The sequence below is a fragment of the Meriones unguiculatus genome, chromosome 1 (genome assembly GCF_030254825.1).
Source record: "Meriones unguiculatus strain TT.TT164.6M chromosome 1, Bangor_MerUng_6.1, whole genome shotgun sequence".
NCBI classification, from domain to species: Eukaryota; Metazoa; Chordata; class Mammalia; order Rodentia; family Muridae; genus Meriones; species Meriones unguiculatus.
This window is the reverse complement of record NC_083349.1, coordinates 158,068,921-158,090,590: the sequence shown is the minus strand read 5'-3', so window position 1 is coordinate 158,090,590 and position 21,670 is coordinate 158,068,921. Positions and strand designations below refer to the sequence as shown.

The 21,670-nt window shown below is 38.3% G+C and overlaps 2 protein-coding genes across 4 annotated transcripts in view; one reads left to right on the top strand and one right to left on the bottom strand.

The window, feature by feature from the left end:
- Positions 1-479: 479 nt before the first annotated feature.
- On the bottom strand, positions 480-1,685 carry Ubtfl1 (upstream binding transcription factor like 1). The gene has a single exon (XM_021628351.1). The coding sequence runs from the start codon at positions 1,683-1,685 to the stop codon at positions 480-482; it is 1,206 nt and encodes a 401-aa protein (XP_021484026.1).
- An 8,690-nt stretch (positions 1,686-10,375) lies between these two features.
- Naalad2 (N-acetylated alpha-linked acidic dipeptidase 2) overlaps positions 10,376-21,670 on the top strand; it is a 55,754-nt gene continuing 44,459 nt past the window's right edge. The window contains exons 1-4 of one of the 3 annotated variants that reach the window (XM_060369808.1): positions 10,376-10,709; positions 11,318-11,429; positions 17,697-17,883; positions 20,047-20,148. In XM_060369808.1, coding sequence (XP_060225791.1) covers positions 10,628-10,709; positions 11,318-11,429; positions 17,697-17,883; positions 20,047-20,148 — 483 coding nt within the window. In that variant the 5' untranslated portion in view covers positions 10,376-10,627. The remainder of the gene's footprint in view (positions 10,710-11,317; positions 11,430-17,696; positions 17,884-20,046; positions 20,149-21,670) is intronic. The other 2 variants (XM_060369805.1, XM_060369815.1) reach the window with 2 other exon arrangements.

The following is a 21,670-nucleotide window of genomic DNA, read 5'->3' as shown; positions in this document are numbered from 1 at the left end:
TAATTAGAATAACCATAGGAATCTGGTACTGATGTATTAAAGGCAAATCAGATAACGTCATAGAAAAAGTACTTATCAATATCTTCTTGTATTTTTACTTATTCTGAATATCAGAGATGAGATTCACTGTTTGCATCTGCACGGACTAAAAGACCCTTCCTAGAATTAACTGATACCACTTGTATATTCAGTGCCCAGCTTTGTAGGAATGGTTCTATAGTTTGTTCAAATAAAATTTAAATAGCTTTTACGTGCTATCTTAGAAGGGTCTCTTCCTAAGCCTAGGAACCTGATGTAGGCAAAGTCCCTTCTCCCCAAACTACTCCTTTGTGTAGTAAGGAAAGGAAGAATGTAGGAGACAGAAGCAAGGGAGTACAAAAACACAGAAAGGAGAGTTCCCTCTCTGTCAGGGAAGCCCTGGGTTTTTCTGGGAGGGTTTTAAACAATGATTTAGGATATGAAAGTGGCTAAAATGGAGTTTAAAGGTTCCTCCGAGGAAGATAGTCATCATCTTCGTCTGAACTGCTGGAGTATGAAGAACTGCTACTGTCTTCTTCTTTGTCATTTTCTGTCATTTTCTGCCTGATTGCCTGGGAGCCACCATCATGGCCCGTAGTTGTGTCTGAGGAATCTGTCCCAGGCTCCAGAAGCCTTTTTACTTTTCCAGGTCTTACTTGCCGCTCCTTTGCTGAGGAGGAATGCATATCTGTTTGTCCAGACTTGAGGCTTGTGCCTGCTGATGTGGCTCTGCTCTTTCGCTTACCGCAGGAAGCCTTTGCCTCATTGTATGCTGCAAATTCCTCAGGCGACAAATTCTGGAGCCAGTGCTTCAGCTTCACCCAGTATTGTTTCTGTAGCTCCTCAGCCTGTCTGTTATAAAGTTCTTTCTGGTCCAATGGGACTCTATGCCAACGCCTGCTAATCTCAACATAGCGCTCCCTAAAGGACAGGTAATGCAGTGCAGGACTTGACCATGAATCTTGGTGAAATTTTTGATATCCATTCATAGGAGGTTTCTTGGGTTCTCCCTGAAACATTGTATGTGAAGAAACTGTTTTGGGAAGTTTCATTTTTAGAGGAGACTTTACGGATTTCATATCTCCTTGTGGTTTTTTAGGTACTTTGATTTGATGACTTCTTGGCTCCACAGATTTCTTGGGATGCCTTACACCAGGATGTGTTTCCCTGAATTGAGTAATTTTTTTCTGAAAGTCTTGTTTCTCCTTCTGGAAGTCCTGGATATATCTCTGCTTGACCTCCATTGGCAGCTGATGGTATTTCTCGGCTAGAACTTTGGTCAGCTGCTGGTTGCTGTACTCAGGGTACATCTGACAGTATTTGGCATGCTGCTCTTTGTAAAAGCGCAAATAGGCGGTCAGAGGTCTTTTGGGGAAGTCAGGATGTTGCTTGACTGTCCTTTTGCAAGGTTTTTTAAAAAGTTCCTTGGCTTCCAACACTAATTCTGTTAGTGTCCGGAATTTCCTTAAGTTCTGAGAAATCTCCATCCACTTTTGTTTGCACATTTTTCCTGAAAAATTCTCAAAAGCTACTTTGTCCCAGTTTATGTCTTCCTGGGTTTTTTTGAATGCTCTGAAGTCATCTGATGAGATGTTATCCTTGATGGAGTCCAGTAACTTCAGAATGTCTCCTTCAGGCCAGTGACATTGGTCATCAAATGATGCCATTATTAGCTTAGGTTCTGTGCTCACTAATAATATCTCAGTTGTACAAATACTTCAACAGCAGCTTGATATGCTTACACACACTTTCACATACAACTTAGTAGATAGTTTCTGAATTTCACGGTTTGTGTGAATCTGTATTTCTAGAAGAAAGAAAAAGAATGTTAGACTTCATTATTGAAATTTATGAAAATAATCAGATATCACTTGTAAAGTGATGCTTATACGATTAATTTACATATAAATGAATAGTTTCTCCTTTTGAAATGAAAGTTGTTTGGCTTTTATGTAACCCAGTTACACCCTCTTCCACCTCCTTTTCCAAATTGTACTAGAACTTGCCTTAAAAATAAGAGAATGAAGCTGGTCATGGTGGGGTTCACTTTTAACCCCAGCACTAGGGAGGCAGATCTCTGTAAATTCAAGGGTAGACTGGTCCACACATCAAATTCTAGGACAACCAGTGCTACACGGTGAGTAAAGGCGAATGAGATAAACACCAGGCTAGAGAAGCTTAGATGAAAAAAAGAAAAGAAAAGAAAAAGAAAAGCTTGGGTATGTGCTAGGACTGAGTTTACAATAAGCATATTTCTAAAAATAAATTAAGTCTCTAAACTCAAAAAAAAAAAAAAAAGAAAAGAAAAGAAAAAGAAAAGCCCCGGGAGATGGAATAAAAAGAGAAAATACAAAGAGTATGATGAAAAGGAAAGGGATTTTCAGACTGCGCTGCCCTAAGTATGGTGGTTGAGCCAAGATTCCATTACTTACAGGCAATTGAGCTAAAAACAGGAGACGGGACACTGAACTCCCTAGACATCCAACTGTGGCATTTCCATGGTTTGAATGTGAGTCTGTAAGAAATGATGGATTTATACACTCTTTAGGAGACTGTGCATTGTGTAAGAGTTTTATGCTGAATCATCTTGCATAGGTTTTCAAACATGCATTTCATTACCACATTTTCAATTTTATTTCCTTAACCATTCTAAGCCTCAGCAAAAGCATTGCCTATTTCATAAGGATTCTATAAAGGATCTGGACTCTAGAACTTGCACACATAGCAATAGCTTTGAGCATTGTGATTCCCTCACCGATATTGTCTGCTCTCATGTAATGTAACTGAACAGATCACTTTCAATTTTTCTTTTCTTTTTTTGTTTGTTTGTTTTTCAAAACAGGGTTTTTCTGTGTAGTCTTGGCTGTCCTGAATTCGCTTTGTAGACCAGGCTGGCCTCATACTCACAGAGATCCACCTGCCTCTGCCTCCCAGAGTGCTAGGATTACAAATGTGAGCCACTGTGCCAGACCTGAATGCTACAATGTTTCAGAAAAGTGCTCTGAAATTTACCTAATTCAAGTTATACACAAGCTGTGGAATCTGTTGTTGTTTGTGAATGAATATATAACTAAATGTTCTGGGTTGGACAACCAATAAAAAAGGTGTTCCCTGGAAGACTTTAAGGTTCTTGAGGGAGAAATTTTGAGAGTATAAACTGAATTCTTGAGTATAACACTGAGAATTATTTTTAAGTATAACTATGTAAAAATTACAGATGTATCAATTATTTAAAATTTTTCTACAAGGAAAATGATTACATCACCTGGATCTAAATAGAAAACATACCTTTAACTTTTAAAATCAAGTCAAAATCAAAATTATTAACCACAGGCTTGCTTCATACTCAGGATCCTCCTGCCTGAACCTCCCAGGTAGCACCCAGGAAAACCCAGTGCTTTCAATTATTTTTTGATTCACTTTCTTAGTGCTATTGCTAGAACAAAATACATGCTAGATAAGCTGTTAATGAACTGAATCCATAGCACAATGGGCTCATTAAATGTATGATGTCACTAAACAAATTTGTCATAAAATAATAAACTAATAAAATATTCTTAAAAAAACTTATTTGAGACACAAAAGACTCCTTTTACTGTGGAAGGTTTTATGTACATAGCATTCTGTGAATTCTATAATGTGCACTAAGTTTAGGTACCATGCTGAAAATCGAACTATGTGGTATCTCCGTACATTCAAAATTTAGAGTCACAAGGAACATGAAATAAATGAAAACCGCATTAATCTTAAATTTTAGAGTCATGGTAGATTAAAATTCTATAAGTCAACAGTAAACTGAAAATAATGGCATTCTCCTTATTAACTATAACTAGTACTCCTATTTGAGAAATTTGAAATCAGTGGAAGTATACATTCATGTACTGAGGATTTCAACTCACCTGATCTTCTGTCACCATCAATGCTCTCAGGAAAGTCTGCCCTTTGCTTCAGGGGTACTGTGTCTTCTGAACTCTCTGGCCAGCAGTTGAGACTTGCAGAACCTAACCACAGCGCAGCTACCTCCACTTGCCTCTGAACTGAGCGGATTGTGCAGTGCAGAAACCTTTATATACAGATCTGAAAGCCCCACCCTAAGGTGGAGTGGGTGGAGTTAGCATGATTTAATTAACTTTTATAATCTTCTTCCTTAAACCACTGGGCACACCCTGAGTGATGTTTTAGCCTCCTGGCTATTTTGCTGTTGTACTATGGATGAGGCAGGGTTTATCATAGACCCTTCCACTGATGAAGTGTTAATAAATTTGAAGAAATTTACTGTGATGATGAATCTTGGTTCAATTAAAATCTAAGTGTCTGGGCATCTGGGCACCCAAGTAATGAGTTATCTATCTATGTATCTATCTATGTATCTATCTATGTATCTATCTATCTATCTATCTATCTCTATCTATCTATCTATCTATCTATCTATCTATCTATCTATCTACATACCTATCTATCATCCATCCCTATCTCTTTCTAAAACAGGATCTCTATTGTAGCTCTGTCACAGAGCTCACTTTGTAGACAAAGCTGGCCTCCAATTCACAGAGATCTATCTGCCTCTGCATTCCATGTGCTGGGATTAAAGGCATGTGATACCACACCTGCCTGAGTAAAAAATTTTCTAATTCAGGTAATATGAAGTAGGAAAACTCACTGTTAAGAGCTATACTTTCTGGTGGCAGCCCACCTAAAAAGACATGGAAGAAGCTTTGCTTTTTGATTGCTTGCCTTCACTCATGCTGACCATTTTGTCTATCTTATTGCTGTGATCAGTGTTAAATCCAACTTCAACAGGATTCTCAGCTTTCCGGAAATTCTCCAGGACTTCAGGGCCATATTTGTACTGCAGAGGCATGCCAGCCTCATGGGTTGAGCAGTTACAGGATTCTTGGCCTTCTGGTTGTGAGACAGCCTTTGTTTGGCTTCTCAGACCACATCCTATAATCCAATCTAATAAATTCCCTGTTGATTTTACAGTCATTTTATCAGTTCTGTCTCTTTAGAAACCCCTGACTAATTTATCATTTCAAATGTCACAATGACAACCACTCCTCTATAATCAATAAACACTAATTTAAAATAATTATACATACTTAATGTTTGGGGGGTAGATTATATATTTGGGAGCTTAGGATAGATATCTTTGAACAGATTTGAGTGCTTTGTTTTTGTTTTTAGAGACAGGGTTTCTAAGCAGCTCTGGCTGTCCCAGACTTACTTTGTACAATAGTCTGGCCTTGAAGCCACAGAGATCTGCATGACTCTGCCTCCAGGGTACTGGGATTAAAGGCATGTGCCAATAGGCGAGGCCCAGATTTCTACTGGTCAAAAGGCATTAATTGAATCAGCTGCATCACAGTTTTTTGGACTACACCAGGATTCCCTTACTCTTTATCTCTTCTTCCCTTGATCCTTTCACCTATTTTTTCAAGGTCAAAAACAAAGTCTGTTATAACTTTATCATCTAATCATGAGAAAAGTTCCTTTAATCATTTACTGTTAGACAAACCTTTGGTTCTAAGATAAAGAAATTCCGATGGATAGTATGCATTAAAAAGGACTAGCAAGTCTCTGAAAGCCTTTTCTCAGGTAGTTTATGACCTAAGCACAGAATACTAATTACTCACACTGCAACTTATCAATTAAAGGGATGATTATTATATCTGTGAGGACAGGATTTATACTCTGTTCAATAAAGTAGGCTATTCTCAGTCAATCTACTTGAGAATATTATGAAGAGTAACTATTTAATAGAAAACTTTAACTCGGTGGAATAAAAGCACAAAATTATTTAACTATTCTAACAAACATCTTCAATATAAAATTATTAGTAACTCTCTCTTTTTATTTTGCCTTTTGTCGGGGAATCTCTCTGGAAAATATTTTAAAAGAAAGTCAGGGAACTTCTCGGCCATTTACCATATCATACCATCTCCTTCACCTAAAGACATGCACACTGATATCATCACCAGGAAAGCATGGCACCACCATGCCTTCACTGGGTTTGTCTGCTTCTTTGTGATGCTAGTGATCTGTTGACAAGGGGTTGCTTACTCTCCATGTGCTGGTTTTACATTTCTCTCCTCTGTGAAGTTTTCCCATGAAGGGAGGTGAAGTTTAAAACTAGATCATGTGGACTTTGGTGGCCACCATTACAAGTCTGAGTTTTGGTTTTAAGTTTAAAGGGAAGCTTTGGAGTGATCTGACTCCTGCTTTAAGAAGAACATTGCCTTAATTCAAATACAGTATATACATATACAATATATATATATATATATATATATACAGTATCTAAAATACTATGTATATATAATAGTTAAAAGAATGCTGGGGAAGGAGGAAAGCAGCTGTGGTTTGGATTGCAGAATCATTACAGCCTTCTGAAGGTGTGGATATGAGAAGTGAAAGAAACTGAGGAGTAACTGGGATTAAAGATGAGGTGAACCTAAAACCTGAAGCCAGCTATTAGCACCTGCAGAAAAGGTAGCAGAGGATCTCTGTGCTCAGCTTGCAGGAAGGATACAAACATGAAGAAAAGATACAAAAGAGACTTCAAAAGTGACTGCAGAGCAGAACAACACAGCAGACCAAAAGTCTGTCTCACTTCTGACAGCTGATGAAGGATGAGTGGCAAGAGAAGATGACTGGTTATCCAGCTTTCAGGAAGTGGCATCCTCAAATGAGAAGGGATACCAGAAAAGAAGACTATTAGAGAGGATTTGGAGGCAGTGAGTCACAAAGGTTACTGAAGGAAGGTTGAGAACACAGAAAGAAACTGCACCAGGACACTGAATACTGGCAAAGGGTCATGGATAACAGGCTTAATGTATATGTTAATGATCAGGGTTAAACAATGCTAAGAAAATCTGGGTTAAAGGCCAATTTATGTAACTTACCAGTATTCCATTTCCAACTGGAATGTCTGTTTAACAGGAACCATGAGGCAGGGAACCTCCATCTCCACTTGAACTAGGTGGCTGTTGCCTAATTTTCACATTTATTGTTGAGTAGAGTAATTGTGACATCAGAAGGAAACCACCCAATCATGGTTTCTGCTTTTCCCTCTAAATTTCTCTCCCTTTTGCTGGTTTTTGTTTCATCTCTCTGTTCAACAAGTTTCTAGATATTGATCAGCATGCTAACACTATTGCATCTCAAATTGTATTTGTAATGAAAACTGGAACCAGAATCTTAGAAATGCTCCACTGGAGTGCCTCTCTTCTCTTGAATCCCAGTGCTCAAGATACTAAACATTTGTTTTCTGGAAAGTAAGCATTGCTGTCTCAACCATATCATGTGGCCATTACTGTAGCAGTGTTGACTTGTGGCATCATTAATGGCTTAATGCTTGTAATTATAAAAGAGACATCTGTAATAAGGCTAAAAGCTAAATCTTCAAATAAAGGATGAAAGTTTTGACATAGCCACTGTCATTAAATACTTTTAACACTTAATTATTAATATATATATATCCTTATTGGTACACATTTCACATTGGTTTTGTTTGTTTTTGTTTTAAAAATAGGGTCTATGTATTTCAGACTAGCTTGGAATTCATTACATAGCCCAGGATGTCTTCAAACTTTTTGAAGTAAATCTCCTCCTCAGCCCCTTGAGTCTTAGGATTCGAAGTGTGTGTCACCACACCTGACTCTGCCTCATCGTTCTTCAAAAGATTAGCCATAAACCAGGTGGAATGACTTGATTCTGGAATTACAAGGATGCTTCTAAGATGTGAGAATAGGAAGAAAAATATTTGTGTAAGAGCATTCGATTTGAAGAAAAGGAAACCAGTTTAATTTGGGGGCTCACTGAGCAATAAGTAATTAAAATAATTTTACTAAGCGATTGGTTCCATTAGAAAATGTTTTCTTCTACATGCATTTAGCTTTGAAGGAACATTTTTATAAAAGGTTAGCCACCTGTTTACATGTGCTTTGCAAAATGCAAATATCTGCCAAGATGCCGATAAGTAGCAAGAATTGCTTGACAGCAGCTTTCTGTGATAGACTTAATGGAGCCAAAATTCTGAATGCTTACAGATTCCATATTAACAAAAGGCCAAAGACTCTGGAGCCAGCCAATCAAACTTTCTACAATGGATTTTCAAGATTCAGACTGCAGATGCCGCCTGATAGGGCAGCGGCGGCGTTCATATTGGAGGTAATGCTGCTCTTCCTCAGAACTTGTCATTTGCAGTCACTTGCCTAAAGTTCATTTTATCAGTCCGTCATAGGTTTGGTACTGGCAAGCATCACATCCTCAGAAGTCTGTACAATGTGCAGGATCCTACAGCTCCTTAATAAATGCTGACTAAGTCTATATTCTAATTTTAATTCTGAAAGGTTATTCAGATTGACAAGCTGACAAATGATGCATCAGTTTCTCCCATCTGACAAATTTTAATTAGCTGTCAAAATTAGAACAGGGTGGGGAAAAAAATCAGAATTTGAAAATAATGTAGCTACTTTAATCATTAGTTTTTACCTTTTCTCTCACAAACCTTATAGAATTTTTGTGTATTTTGAGATAAAGCCAGAAGGCTGGAAACTAGCAAATTATATAGTCAATTCTCAAAATGTTTATGTGGGGTACAAATAACATTTAATATTGTTTGTGAATGGAGGTAATTCCTGTCCCAACTGTTAGATACTGGATAGTTATTTAAAACTGTATATTTAGCAAGACATGATAGTGCATGCCTTTAATCCCAGCATTCAAGAGGCAAAGGCAGGCAGATCTCCAAGTTCAAAGCCCACCGGCTCTATAGAGCAAGTTCCAGGACAAAGAAACCTTGTCTCAACAAAACAAAACAAAATGCCCCAAACAAACAAATTCCCCCTCAAAACAAAACAAAACAAAACAACTTTATATTCTTTATTTACATAACAGATAAAATGATTTTGCTTTCTTTGTGGAAGTATTCCTTAAGCTATATTTGAGGAGTCAACAGTCTGTTACCCCTTTAAAATAATTTTAATTTTCTGTATTATCTACATTTAGGGAGTTCGATTTTGATATAACAATATGTTTGGAAAAGTGTTTATTTTTCAATGATGATGACAAAGACATTGGTTTAGGATGGTCCAAAAGGCCGGTATCGAAGGATCTGATGTTACCAGGAGCTTTCAAAGTTTACAAACACTTAAAAGTAAGTTAGCAGGACAGGGGGTGTGGTGCACTTGGCAGAAGACACATATGACATGCAAAAAGACTTGGGTTCAGTTCCCATAATCACATAAACGGTATGTGGTGTCACATTCCTCAGGAGTTCAAGGTTGTCTTTGCCTGCATAGCAAATTCATGGTCAGACTGCGAGACTTCTAGAAAAGAACTTAATTTATTAAAAGCATTTTTAAAAAATGTAACTTTCAGGGCATTTGCCAAAATTCTAACAAAACAAAAACAAACAAACAAACAAACAAAAACCAACTTTCATTATAGCTGTCAACAAAGACCCCCAAGAGAAAAAAGCTAAGAGTTTCCAGTGAATTGCTGGAAGTAAGCTGCCCCATCCAAGGCCATTGGAACTGCCCAGGTTTCGGAGAAAGGTTGTGCATCCCCTAGGGGTGTCATTGCTTTCAGTGTGTTCTCAGGAATTTTGATTTGGCTGCAAATGCGTTTCTGGCCAGGGATGAGAAGTCAATTATAACTTGTCTGACATTTTTTTTTTTAGTTTTTAGTTTTTAAATTTTTAACTTTTATTAATTACACTTTATTCACTTTATATCCCCCCATAAACCCCTCCCTTCTCCCCTCCTAATCCCACCTTCCTTCCCCTTTCTTCACGCCCCTCCCCATGTCCACTGATAGGGGAGGTCCCCCTCTCCTTCCTTCTGATCTTAGTCTATCAGATCTCATCAAGAGGGTTTTTGGTGTTTTTTTTTTTTTTTTTTTTAAAGTGAGATGGATGCAGAAATTCTATTTGCAAAACCACCTATTGTGCAAACTTTCTAAACACTTCTAAAGGAAAATGCTTTTTAAGTTTGAAAGGAGGACGCGGACAGGAATGACGTTTAGAGTGTACTGCCTGTAAATAGTACAGCGCCCTTGCAACGGTGAATTTTGTTCATTAGAAGCTGTAATATTGCAATGGGGTGTGTTAAAAACTCTACTACAGAGGCACAGAAATGAGGAGTCTTCCGATGTGCTGCGTGGGGCTTGGGTGGGGGATGGGATAAGGTCTCAGTCTCTGGGATTTGGTGTTATTTCGGAGTTGAGGCACCAACCAGACTGTTATAAAAGCAGCTCAGGACACACTATCTCCTAATGACCAGGCGTCCATTGGGACGGAAGCTGAATAAGGAACTCTTCAGTGAGCTTTGCAGTGAAAACGCCTTTCTTGAGATGCAGCTGACAAAAAGCTGTGGTTGGTCTCCTCAGTAAAAAAATCCGTGGTCTTTGCAGAAGCTCCGCCCGCTGCCCTGCCTCCCACTGGGCTGACTGAGCAGGCAAAAGCCTGCTCCCTTGGGTCTTCCAGTCGCCTCGCTAGTTTCCCTGAGTCTCTGGATCTTTGCAAAAATTCCTGTGCTCATCTTTGCTATCCATTTGCAGTCCCCTGGCCTTCGGTGGCAGTCCGAGACGCTCCCGGGCTCAGGACGTCATGGCAAAGCCCAGGAATCTCAGGGGCCTGGGGATGTGCGTTACTGCAGCACTGGCGTCCTTCCTTGCAGGCTTTGTAATGGGTAAGTGTGAAAGCCAGGGTCATGAGATCTCACTGGAGGGAAAAGAAGCCCAGGGTGGAGGGCTGAGATGGGCTCGAGGAGTTCCTGAAAGAATTCAGCAAAAGTAGAGAGCGAACGGAGGAGTGCATTTTAGTTGAAATTCAACTTTATTAATTATCTATTGAGTGTAGGCTACTGCTTTGGGCTGCTGGGAAGATAACTCGGGGATGGAAAAAAAATGACCCAGTTTCCATATAATTATGAATTAAACCATTTTTACGTGAATGTTTTAGGAGTGCTCCATGTGTGTTTATGAACTGGATTCCAGTATAGAACTGGAAAGGCTATGCCTCATGTGTTCACAGCACAAGAGAAATGATAGGGTTCTTAAGTAACCCTGCGCTAACCAATTGAGGGTTGCATTGCGTATGAGAATTTTTAAAAGGTTTTTACAATTAGCAATTAGGATGTCTTCTTTTTTTCAAATGTGCACAGTGATCTGTGGGTTAGGTGTCATTATGTTTCTTTTTATTTGGTGTCTACTTTAATAGTCAGAAGCAATCACTGTGCATATGCTGTGTGTGTTTGTGCATCTCTATGTGTTCCTGTAATTCCATTCCAACCCTCAGGCTGGTTTATTAAGCCTCTTAAAGAAACAACTTCTTCAGCTGGTTATCATCAAAGTATGCAGTGGAAACTCTTATCTGAAATGAAAGCTGAAAACATTAGATCGTTTCTACGGTAAGTTTGTTTTGCTTTTTTAATCTTGGGAATAGTGCTTATTGCATGAACAAATGTATTACAACTTAGCCAGCCCTTATTTGTAAGTGAAATTATAAATTGCTCACTATTTCATTGATTTTTAAAATGTCTCTAAAGCACTCAGGATGAAACCCATGGCCTGTTGCAGAGAAACCTTTTCTTCTCTCTAACTTCATCCTACAGAAATGCATCTGGTCAGTGTGTTTAGAGATGTTTCACCCTCATGTAACCTTGAACTGCAACTGAACGTGATGGTTTTGTTCCTTGCTCATGGGCTTAATCAGCATCTGGACTTAATCAGAAAAATCTTCTTCTTGCTGCCAGACTCTTTACTGCATTCTGTAAGAAAGAGTTACTATAACACGTTGTGTTCAGGCTTCTTCAAAAAAGAATGCCACTCACAAATTGTAATTTACATAAATCATAACTTCAAAACCTACAATTTCAGAGACTTTACAGATGTATCATAGTAATCAAACTACATGTCCCCCTAGGATGCTGAGAATTCTAACTCTCTTCTCTTTGGCCATTGGCCTAAGAAGGGGTGTGTAATGCAGCTGTGCTTCATGAAAGGCGAGGGAAGCTTATCTAAAGTTTCCTCTGTTGGAGGAAAAATGTATGAGGGAATAGTGTTCCTTTGTATTTTACTTGAACACTACTAAATTACTATTCAGTTTAGACCATGAAGGGAAACTCAAATGTTACAATTTGTTTTTCTTTTCTTTTTTTCACATCTGTGTTTCATTTTTACTGAGCCCTCTAAAAGATGAGAAGCACAAGCTCATGATTAATCATCTCCATTTAAAGAAATACACTATTTTTTTCTAATTGCAGAAATAGTATCTGTTTACTGTAGAAAGTAAAACAACAGTGAACTATATGTAAGTTTCTATTGCTGTGATAAGCACCATGGCCAAAAGTGACTTAGGGAGGAAGGTCCTATTTCATCTTAGAAGTCCTAGGACATATTCCATCACTGAGGAAGGTCAGGAGAGGAACTCAGGGGAGGAATATGCTAGCAGAAACTGAAGCATCAACCATGAATCATGTTTACTGTTTTGCTCAGTTTGCTATCTTATTGATTCCAGGACTACCTCAGAAACTGTAAGCCAGCCCCAATTAAATGTCCTTTGTAAGAGTTGCTGTGGTCTTTTATGATGTCTCTTTACAGCAACAAAACCCTAACTAAGATAGAAGTTGGTGCCAGAGACTGGAGGCATTGCTGTGCTAGGCCTGACCATGCTTTTGTTTGGAGCAATGTGGATCTTTGGATTTTGGATTAGGAGAGCAGTAAACTGCTTTAAATGGAGATTAATGGGCCATGCTAGTAGGAACACCGAAGACAGTAATGTTAACGGTGATTTGAACTGCGGGGGCCTGGCTCAAGGGGTTTCAGGGGAGAAGAATTTTAGTATGTTGCCTAGAAACTGTTTTTGTGATATTTTTGTGAAGAATGTGGTTGCCTTTTGCCCTTGTCCAAAGAGTCTGCCTGAGGCTAGGGCAAATGAAATTTCAAAACAACCCTGAAAAGACTCTGTCCTGTGGTTCATTCTTATGAAGAACATGTTGATCATGAAAAATACAAAATCTATGGTTCAAAGATTAAAGGGATACCAGGAAGTGGAATGGAATTAAATCCTGTGTTCAAGGAGATACACAAATTGAAGGTATTATATGGAATTAAGTGAGTGGTGACCTCAGGGCAAGATCCCACCCAGCTAAGCTTCTTTTCAAACTGAGGTTGAAAAAGGGACAATACCACCTATTCTAAATATACTATGCATTTGCAGTTTTATGAGGGACAGTTATATAATGTTGGACATTATTATGATCTGGTTATTGTTTTCATTTGGACATAAGGATATATGCTTGTGTGTCAAGTTGACAAGGGGTAGATTGTAATGGTTATTCTCATTTGTCAACTTGACTATACCTGGAATGAACTACATTCCAGAAATGAAAGGCGGCCTGTGATCAGGATCTTTTTTTTTCTTTCATTCTTCATAGTTATTTTATTTTTGCTTTTTTCTATAACACAAAAGTACACGCCAAACATGTAATCAATTTGAAGACAAAATATTATGCAATCAAGCACTACTCTTAATTGATCAGACAAACTACACTCAACAACAGCACTTTAAGTAGTACACAAGGAGGGGATAAAGTGACTAAAAGATGTTTATATTGGCTAATATTACTATTACGTTACTTAACGTTCTATACTGTCTAACATAGTTAAGAGAAACCTATGCAAAATGTGTTGGCATCAAGGAATGCTGTCAAAATTAGGACAGCAAACAAACCTATAAAGTTTCTTTATCAGGATAATACAGATAGATGTACAAAACTGCTCATGCTTTTAAAGACTACTTTTAGTCGATTCCACAGAAATCATATATACAATTACTAAACATATTCCTAAAGGTATAAACATGAGCACTTGGAGCACACAACTTAAATATCTAATAAGTAAACTGCATATTTATGAGAATATGAAAGTCCTATTTTTATTAGTTGTATAAAGAAATATAATTTGACATGAATTTTATGAATTATTTTCCTGTCAAAATCAAATTTTACAAAAACAACATCGCAAATTAAGACAGGGCATCTTAGCAAGAATATGAGGCTCACGAATCAGCCTCCTGTTGAAACCAAACTTCACAGAAACAACACTGCAGGAAAAAAACAAGGCATTACTAGTAACATAATGTTGTGAGCTTCATGAATTATTCTCCTGTCAACACTGACTTTACAATGACACTACTGCAGAGTGACACAGGGCTCTTTGGCAATACAAAGTTTGTTGAAAGCAAGTCTCATAAAAATACCACTGTAGAATAAAACAGGTCATTTTAGTTCGTGAAGCTGTCACTTGTTGAAACCAAACTTCAGAAAAACACCACTGCAGGAAACAGGATACTTGGGAAATATGAAGTTTGTGATTTAGTCTCCTCTTGAAACCAAACTTCACAAAAAATCGCCCCACAGAATAACAGTGCACCTTAGCAACAATGAGGTTTGTGATTTAAACTCCTGTTGAAATCAAGCCTCTCAAAAAACTTCAGAGCAAAATAACATAGGCTATCTTTAGGTTGGCTCATTGAATTAGTCTGCTGAAAGAAAGTTTCACAAAAACATGTGATCGGGATCTTAAGGCAGGAGGACAACATACTTTTGATTTGGATCTTGAGACTGGAAGACACGGGCTTTTAATCCTGATCTTGAAGTAGGATGACACAAGTTTTTGATCCAGATCAACATACACCTTTAACCCAGATCTTGAGACATAGTGGTCATGGTTATAAAGATCTATAATGAAAATTAGATCCAGCCATGATGCTACACTCCTTTAATGCCAGCACTTAGGAGACAGAGGCATGCAGATCTTTGAGTTCAAGGCCAACCTGGTCTACAGAGCAAGTTCCAAAACAGCCAAGCTTAGGCAGTGAAGGAAACCCTGAAAAATAGAAAGCTGGTGAAGATGTAATTGAACAAGGGGGCTATATTCCAGCCCCAGCAATCAGCAGAACGTGGTAGCTTCAGTCACATGGTTCTGGATTTAGACTGCAGGATAGAAAGAAAGCAGTTGTGGAATCTCTCTTCATAAATATGAAAATCACAGGCATGTGGCAGGGGTGTCCCTGCATTAAGGCCCAGAGAGGCCATTGTGTGAAACTGTGAAGGTGAAGCCTGGATTTCCTTGGAGACCCCAAGCAATTAGAGATACCAAAGCCATGGGATATGTGCTGAGGAGAGCTGCTAAGTGGGAGCAGAAACAGCCCAAGAAAAAGAGCTATGTTGTAGTCAACATAGCTGAAAGGAGTTGGAGATCTGAAGAGCACCATTCTATCAGACATGGAGACACAGAGTTTGGAGTTTGTCCAGCTGGTTTTTGGTCTTGCTTTGGTCCAGTATTTCCTCACTATCCTGCCTTTCCACCATTTTTGAAATGGTAATATGTATCCTGTGCCATTGTCTGTTGGTAGTATGTGACCTGTTTTTTTTATTCTGATTTTATAAGATATTACACTTAAGAGTTTGCATTTAATCTCTTCTGAGATTTTGAACTTTTGACTTTTAAAGTTGAGACTATGATAGAATTTTGGAACTGATGAGACTAAACTAAATGCACTATGCATTATGTTATGACTATAAGCTTATGGGAGTCAGGGAGTGGAATGTAGGGGTCTGAAGAGGTGTGGCCCCCACAGGCTCATATCTTTGAATGCTTGGTTCATGTGGAGTGGCACTATTAGGAGTTACAGCCTTGTTGGAGGAAATGTGTCACTATGGGGAGTTGCCTTTGAGGTCCTCTGTGCTCAAGCTCCTCACCTTGTGGAATCCACTGCTTCGTGTGGATCAAAATGGATTACTCTCAGCTCCTTTGTCAGGCCATGTCTTCTTCTATGCTGCCATGCTTCCCTCCATCATGATAATGGACTAAACCTCTGAAACTATAAGTCCTTTATAAGAATTGCCATGGCCGTGATGTCTCTTCACAACAATAAAACCGTAAGACATCCAACCAACACAACTCTGTAAAGTAGAAATTAAATATACCTAGCCTCAATGTTTTTCACTCTAGCTGTAAAATAACTTACTAAACTCATTTGTACTTTAGAAAGAAATAGTTGATATGTTAAACATCTATAGCCTACAGTTTTCACTTAACAAGGTAGAGAAAGAAAGTTTTCCAGAGCTTGATGTATCCATAATAGTTTGCAGGTGGGAGAGGGAACAATTCAAGTAGATAGAGAAATATGTCCGGGAAAAGGTGCCTGCGCAAACTCTAAAAAGGCTGGAAAAGAACAAAAGTAGAAATATTAATTCCTGTTGAGCAGAAGCTTGCAGCACAGTAACAGTGAATGAGGCTGAAAGATCAAAGAATGGATTAGATGCATGTTAGGGTATGAACATAGGGTAGAATATACCAGACTGTCAAAGTGTCTTGAGCAGTCGTATGATAATATGAGATCAACTATGGAGAAATACTATTTCTCAAATCAGAAATTTAAGTTTTAGCCCAAGCACTTTTTAGCTGTAAACATATGAACTAAATTTTCAGTTACCTCATTTGCAAAATGTTGTGAGGATGCAGATGAATGTGAAAGTGCTGGTACTAGGTTTTCGAGGAAAATTCATCTTCATGTCCATGTATTTTCTGGGGTGGGTTATCCTTTAGTTTGCTTTAAAACTAATTTACATAATTGTTTATTATTTCTATATTGATGTAAGTGGGAAATAGAAGAAATTTTAAACATATTATTCACCTAAAGCAAAATAAATCTCACTGACCACTATGTTTGTGGGGTTATTAAAATGCTATAGCTCCTTTACACCCAAAACTATGAAAATATCACCCAAAGCATTTCAACAAATGTGTACTTTTCATGTTACAGACAACACCTTAGCACTAGAAAATAGAATTTCATGGACCTTAATTTTTCTTTAACTTTTATTAATTACACTTTATTCACTTTGTATCCCACCATAAACCCCTGCCTCCTCCCCTGCTAATCCCACCTTCCCTCCCCCTTCCTACACTCATGCCCCTGCCCAAGTCCACTGATAGGGGAGGTCCTCCTCTCCTTCCTTCTGACCTTAGTCTATTAGATCTCATTAGGAGTGGTTACATTGTCATCTTCTATGGTCTGGTAAGGCTGCTCCCCCCTCAGGGGGATCAAAGAGCAGGCCAATCAGATTATGTCAGAGGCAGTCCCTCTTCCCATTACTATGGAACCCACTTGGACACTAAACTGCCATGGGCTACATCTGTGCAGGGGTTCTAGGTTATCTCCACAACCAAGTATCATGGATCTTAATTTCAATGAAATAAATACATTGCTATATACATGTTACAGTTGACAGAAACATCTAAGCCAAATTCAGAGCACCTGGCTGGCTCTGAGAAAGTATTAAGACTCCTCCCTCAAAATGTCCTCTATTTATTCATAAACATCAAGGTGTTGCATCATCACTAGAGACCTGTGGCATTCTTAAAGGTGTATTCTCACATTTGTTCCTGCGCTAATGTGTGCACCACAGATTCTGTTCTTTCTAGAGGGAGGACAACATGGAAATTGAAGTTGTTCTTTAATTACTTTAAATAGACATGTCTAACAAACCAGTATATTCAGCTGATATTTTTCTATGTCTGATACATAATTGATACTTGGCTGCCTGAAAGATGAGCATCTTTTAGATTCTCTCTCTTAATTGTCACTCTTATTCCTCTCATTTTAGTTCCTTTACAAAACTTCCTCATCTGGCAGGAACGGAACAAAATTTACAGCTTGCCAAGAAAATCCAAACACAGTGGAAGAAATTTGGATTAGATTCAGCCAACTTGGTTCATTATGATGTTCTCTTATCTTATCCAAATGAGACAAATGCAAACTATGTATCAATTGTGGATGAACACGGAGTTGAGGTGATATAGAATCATTGGGAGTTTTCATATTTTGTAATCTCTGTCCTGTGCTTTGCCTTTGAGACAGGCTTTTACTTTTTAGCTCTTGCTGATCTGGAATCTGCTGTATGAACCAAACTGGCTTCAACTCTGTGACAACCTCTTGTCTTCCTTCCTGAGGTCTGGGATTACAGTTACACACAACCATGCCTAATTCATCAGTTGCTTCTTGCTTCTTCATTGATTTGAATGTAGAGTCAAATAACAATAGAAATTTGTCAATAGTATAGTACCATTTACATAATTCAGAAAAGTTGATATAGTACAAACTCTTCAGTGTCTATTTGTGTTAACTGTAATAAAGTTCTTTAGGCCAGAATAAAGATTTGGACTGGACATAGTCCTTTTGCTTTAAGTAAGGTGAGGCAGACAAAGGGCTACTTTGTCATTTAAAATCAGTAGGGGAAAGTGCTGTGAAGAGAGAAGTAAGATTCTTGATCTACATAAGAACAGGTCATTTAGAGTAAACAAGAAGATAGAAGGTCTTCCTGGAGGAGTTGATATATGAGTTGTAAAAGACAATAAGAGTTTAACCATATGAAAAAGTAAAGCAAGGTAAGAGAGTTCTAGTGAGAGGAAAACACTGGAAATGCATGACTGTATATTGCGGCTCAGTATTATTGGGAGGATCTGAAGACTGTCTATATTACACTAGTGTGAAAGTGAAGTGGACTACACAAAGGGATAAACTAGTCCATGTGCTCTGGAGATAACCCCTTAGAAAGGACTATATCTTAAGGAGTTAAATGTCAAGCTTCAGTTATGAGACTTTCTGACAAATATTAGGTAAGAAAAAGATATGACTGAAAAGACGTGTTCGGCAGAACACTTTGCTCCTCACATATAGACACTGCATAGAGTCAAAGTTACAACCTTAAGATAATAGTGCAAGTCAAAGATGACACCCTGAATTAGGGTATTAGCAGGAATAAAGATGAAAGATGAATTTGAGAAGCAGTTTGGAAGTGTGTTAGCTGCGTGGTTGTCTTAGGGTTTTGTTGCTGTGACGAGACACCATGACCTCAGCAGCTCTTATAAAGGAAAACAGCTCATTGGGGTTGGCTTACTGTTTTAGAGATTTAGTTCATCATCCTCATAGCGGCATGCAGATGGACACTGTGCTGGAGAAGTAGCCGAGAGTTCTACATATTGATCCAAAGGCAGCAGAAAGAGATTCTGTGCCACACTAGACTTAGCTTGAGCATCTGAGGCTCAAAGCCTGCCTGCACGGTGACACACTTCCTCCAAAAAGGCCACACCCATCCCAACAAGGCCACACCTGCTTAGAGTACCACTTTCTATGGGGCAAGCATTCAAATGCATGAGTCTATGAAGTCATTCCTATTCAAATTACTATAATGGTTCATAGCTGACTTGAGTAAGAAAGAAGGGAGTAAATATTCAGGATGACTGTCCATTTTTCAAATGCCTGGTGTAGGTGACTTTCTTAGTGATACTGTTCACAGGTGGGAAATATAGAGCCATAAGTGGGCCTAGGGGTGGTAGAAGATAAAAGTTAATTTTAATGTGTTGCTTTTCAACATCAAAGCTAAATAATCATCTGGCTCTTATATGTAGGAATGTGAAAAGCTGAGCAGCAGATGCATATTAGCTATTGGCACAATTTTAATAGTGAAATTACACTGGAAGGGGTAGAAAATTGGTCAAAAAGTGGTATAGGGAAAGAATGTATTAACCATTTAAATAATGGTAAGGGCTGGGGCGGAAGTGCTCTGCAAGAGAAGCTGAAAAAACAAACTAGGAAATTACAAAAGTACTACCATTGCTAGCCTTCATTCTATCTGCTTGCTTTTAAACAGTGCTGGAGATGGAATTCAGCATGCTACACAAGCATTCGACCACCAAGTTACCCCCCAGCCCAAGAATGGCACCTTTGCAGCTCTACTTCCACATTTAATAAGAGAACATTTAACCACTTAAGACTACTGTTTTGCATATGATGTAAAACTTACTCATTGTTGTCAGTAGGATTTATCTCTTTAAGTATAAAACCTTTCCCTGGGATATACAATACTAAATGTAACTTAGGGGGCAAGATGGGCCATGCCTTAATTGTGATCTGGGATTATTCTGTGTAACTTGACATGTTTGAATTCTTGCTAGATTTTTAAAACATCATACCTTGAACCACCCCCAGATGGATATGAGAATGTTACAAACATCGTACCACCATATAATGCATTTTCAGCCCATGGCATGCCAGAGGTAACAAAGTACATTTATCTATCTATCTATCTATCTATCTATCTATCTATCTATCTATCTATCACAGTTTATTCACTTTGTATCCCCCCCTGTACCTCCCTCCCTCTTACTCTCCTCCCTCTTCCCCAACCATGCCCCTCCCCCAGTCCACTGATAGGGGAGGTCCTCCTCCCCTTCCCTCTGATCCTAGTCTATCAGGTCTCAACAGGAGTGGCTGCACTGTCTTCCTCTGTGGCCTGGTAAGGCTGCTCCTCCCCCCTTAGGGGGAGGTGATCAAAGAGCAGGCCAGTCTAATCAAGCACATCTTTGCACCTTTCTTTATGTATAAGGGCCTGTGTAGGGAATACAACTAAGAAATATTCACATGGAGACTAAATATATGTGTATTCATTGTTAATGTTCAGTATTATGAACATCTTCAAAAATTAAAATGACGTTTTTAAATGATAGAAAAGATGATAAGAAAAAGAAATTAAAGGAAACAAACGCACTAAAAGATATGCTATGACACAATTGTCGGAAATGCGCTTTTAGTTCAAGGAAGGCAACAGATGCTTTCAGCAGCTTTTTCCACTGTTTATGATGTTAATTTAAAATTATTTTTATCCATCTGTTTTTGTAGTTCATATGACAGATGTTCTTAAAATAATGTTGTAGTTGGAAATGAAACACATTTGGATTTCAGAAGCTATCTCCAATTGATAGCCACTTGCAAATGAAAAATTAGTTTTTTTTCCTGGAAGTATCACTAGAGAAACAAGCCACACTTCTGCCCAGCAGAAGATTGTCAACACAAAATGAACTCAGCTGTAGACACAATGTTATTGTGCAGTGTGTAAAGATTCAAACGCTGACTCCTAGACTTCTCTTCCTGGCTGAATCCCCACTTGCTTTCTCTCCTTTCCCCATCCCCCAGCTGGCAGGAAGTCCAGCCCTTTCTCTCCCCTGCTCAGATATTGGCTGTTAAGATTCTTTATTGACATATCAAGGAACAATTGAGGAGCAATTTTTACATAAAATTGAGAGAGGAGATTCTCAGAACAAGGATTGCAGCCAGATATGGGAACACAGAAGTCACCATTTGAATATTTACACACTGTGCAATCACGTTCTGCCTATACGCAATGGCATCTTTGGAGGTTCTTTGTCTCATAATGTAAAGCCAGGGCTTTTTCTTTTTTTTTTTAAAATAATCTTACTGGTCCTTTGCATATGCATTATGGCACTTGTTTTATGTTTTGTGTTTATATGCAATTCTGTGTGTCTCTGGATCTATCTGCACTTATTGTACTTTTTCTTTGGCTTTTTTTCTTGTTCAGTTGCTTTAGCCTATTCTGATTATTTGTTTTATTTTATCTTATTGAATTTTATTTTATTATTATTTTTACACTCCTGTTTGTTTTCTTAGGAGCGACAGAAAGGGTATAGATCCAGATAGGAGGAGAGGTGGGGAAAAACTAGAAGGGGTTGGGAGAGGGAAAATTGTAATCAGAATATACTGTATTTAAAAAAAAACTGTTTT

Excerpts from the sequence above, each read along its gene's own strand:
- Ubtfl1 (XM_021628351.1), bottom strand. The coding sequence starts at position 1,685 with ATGGCATCATTTGATGACCAATGTCACTGGCCTGAAGGAGACATTCTG.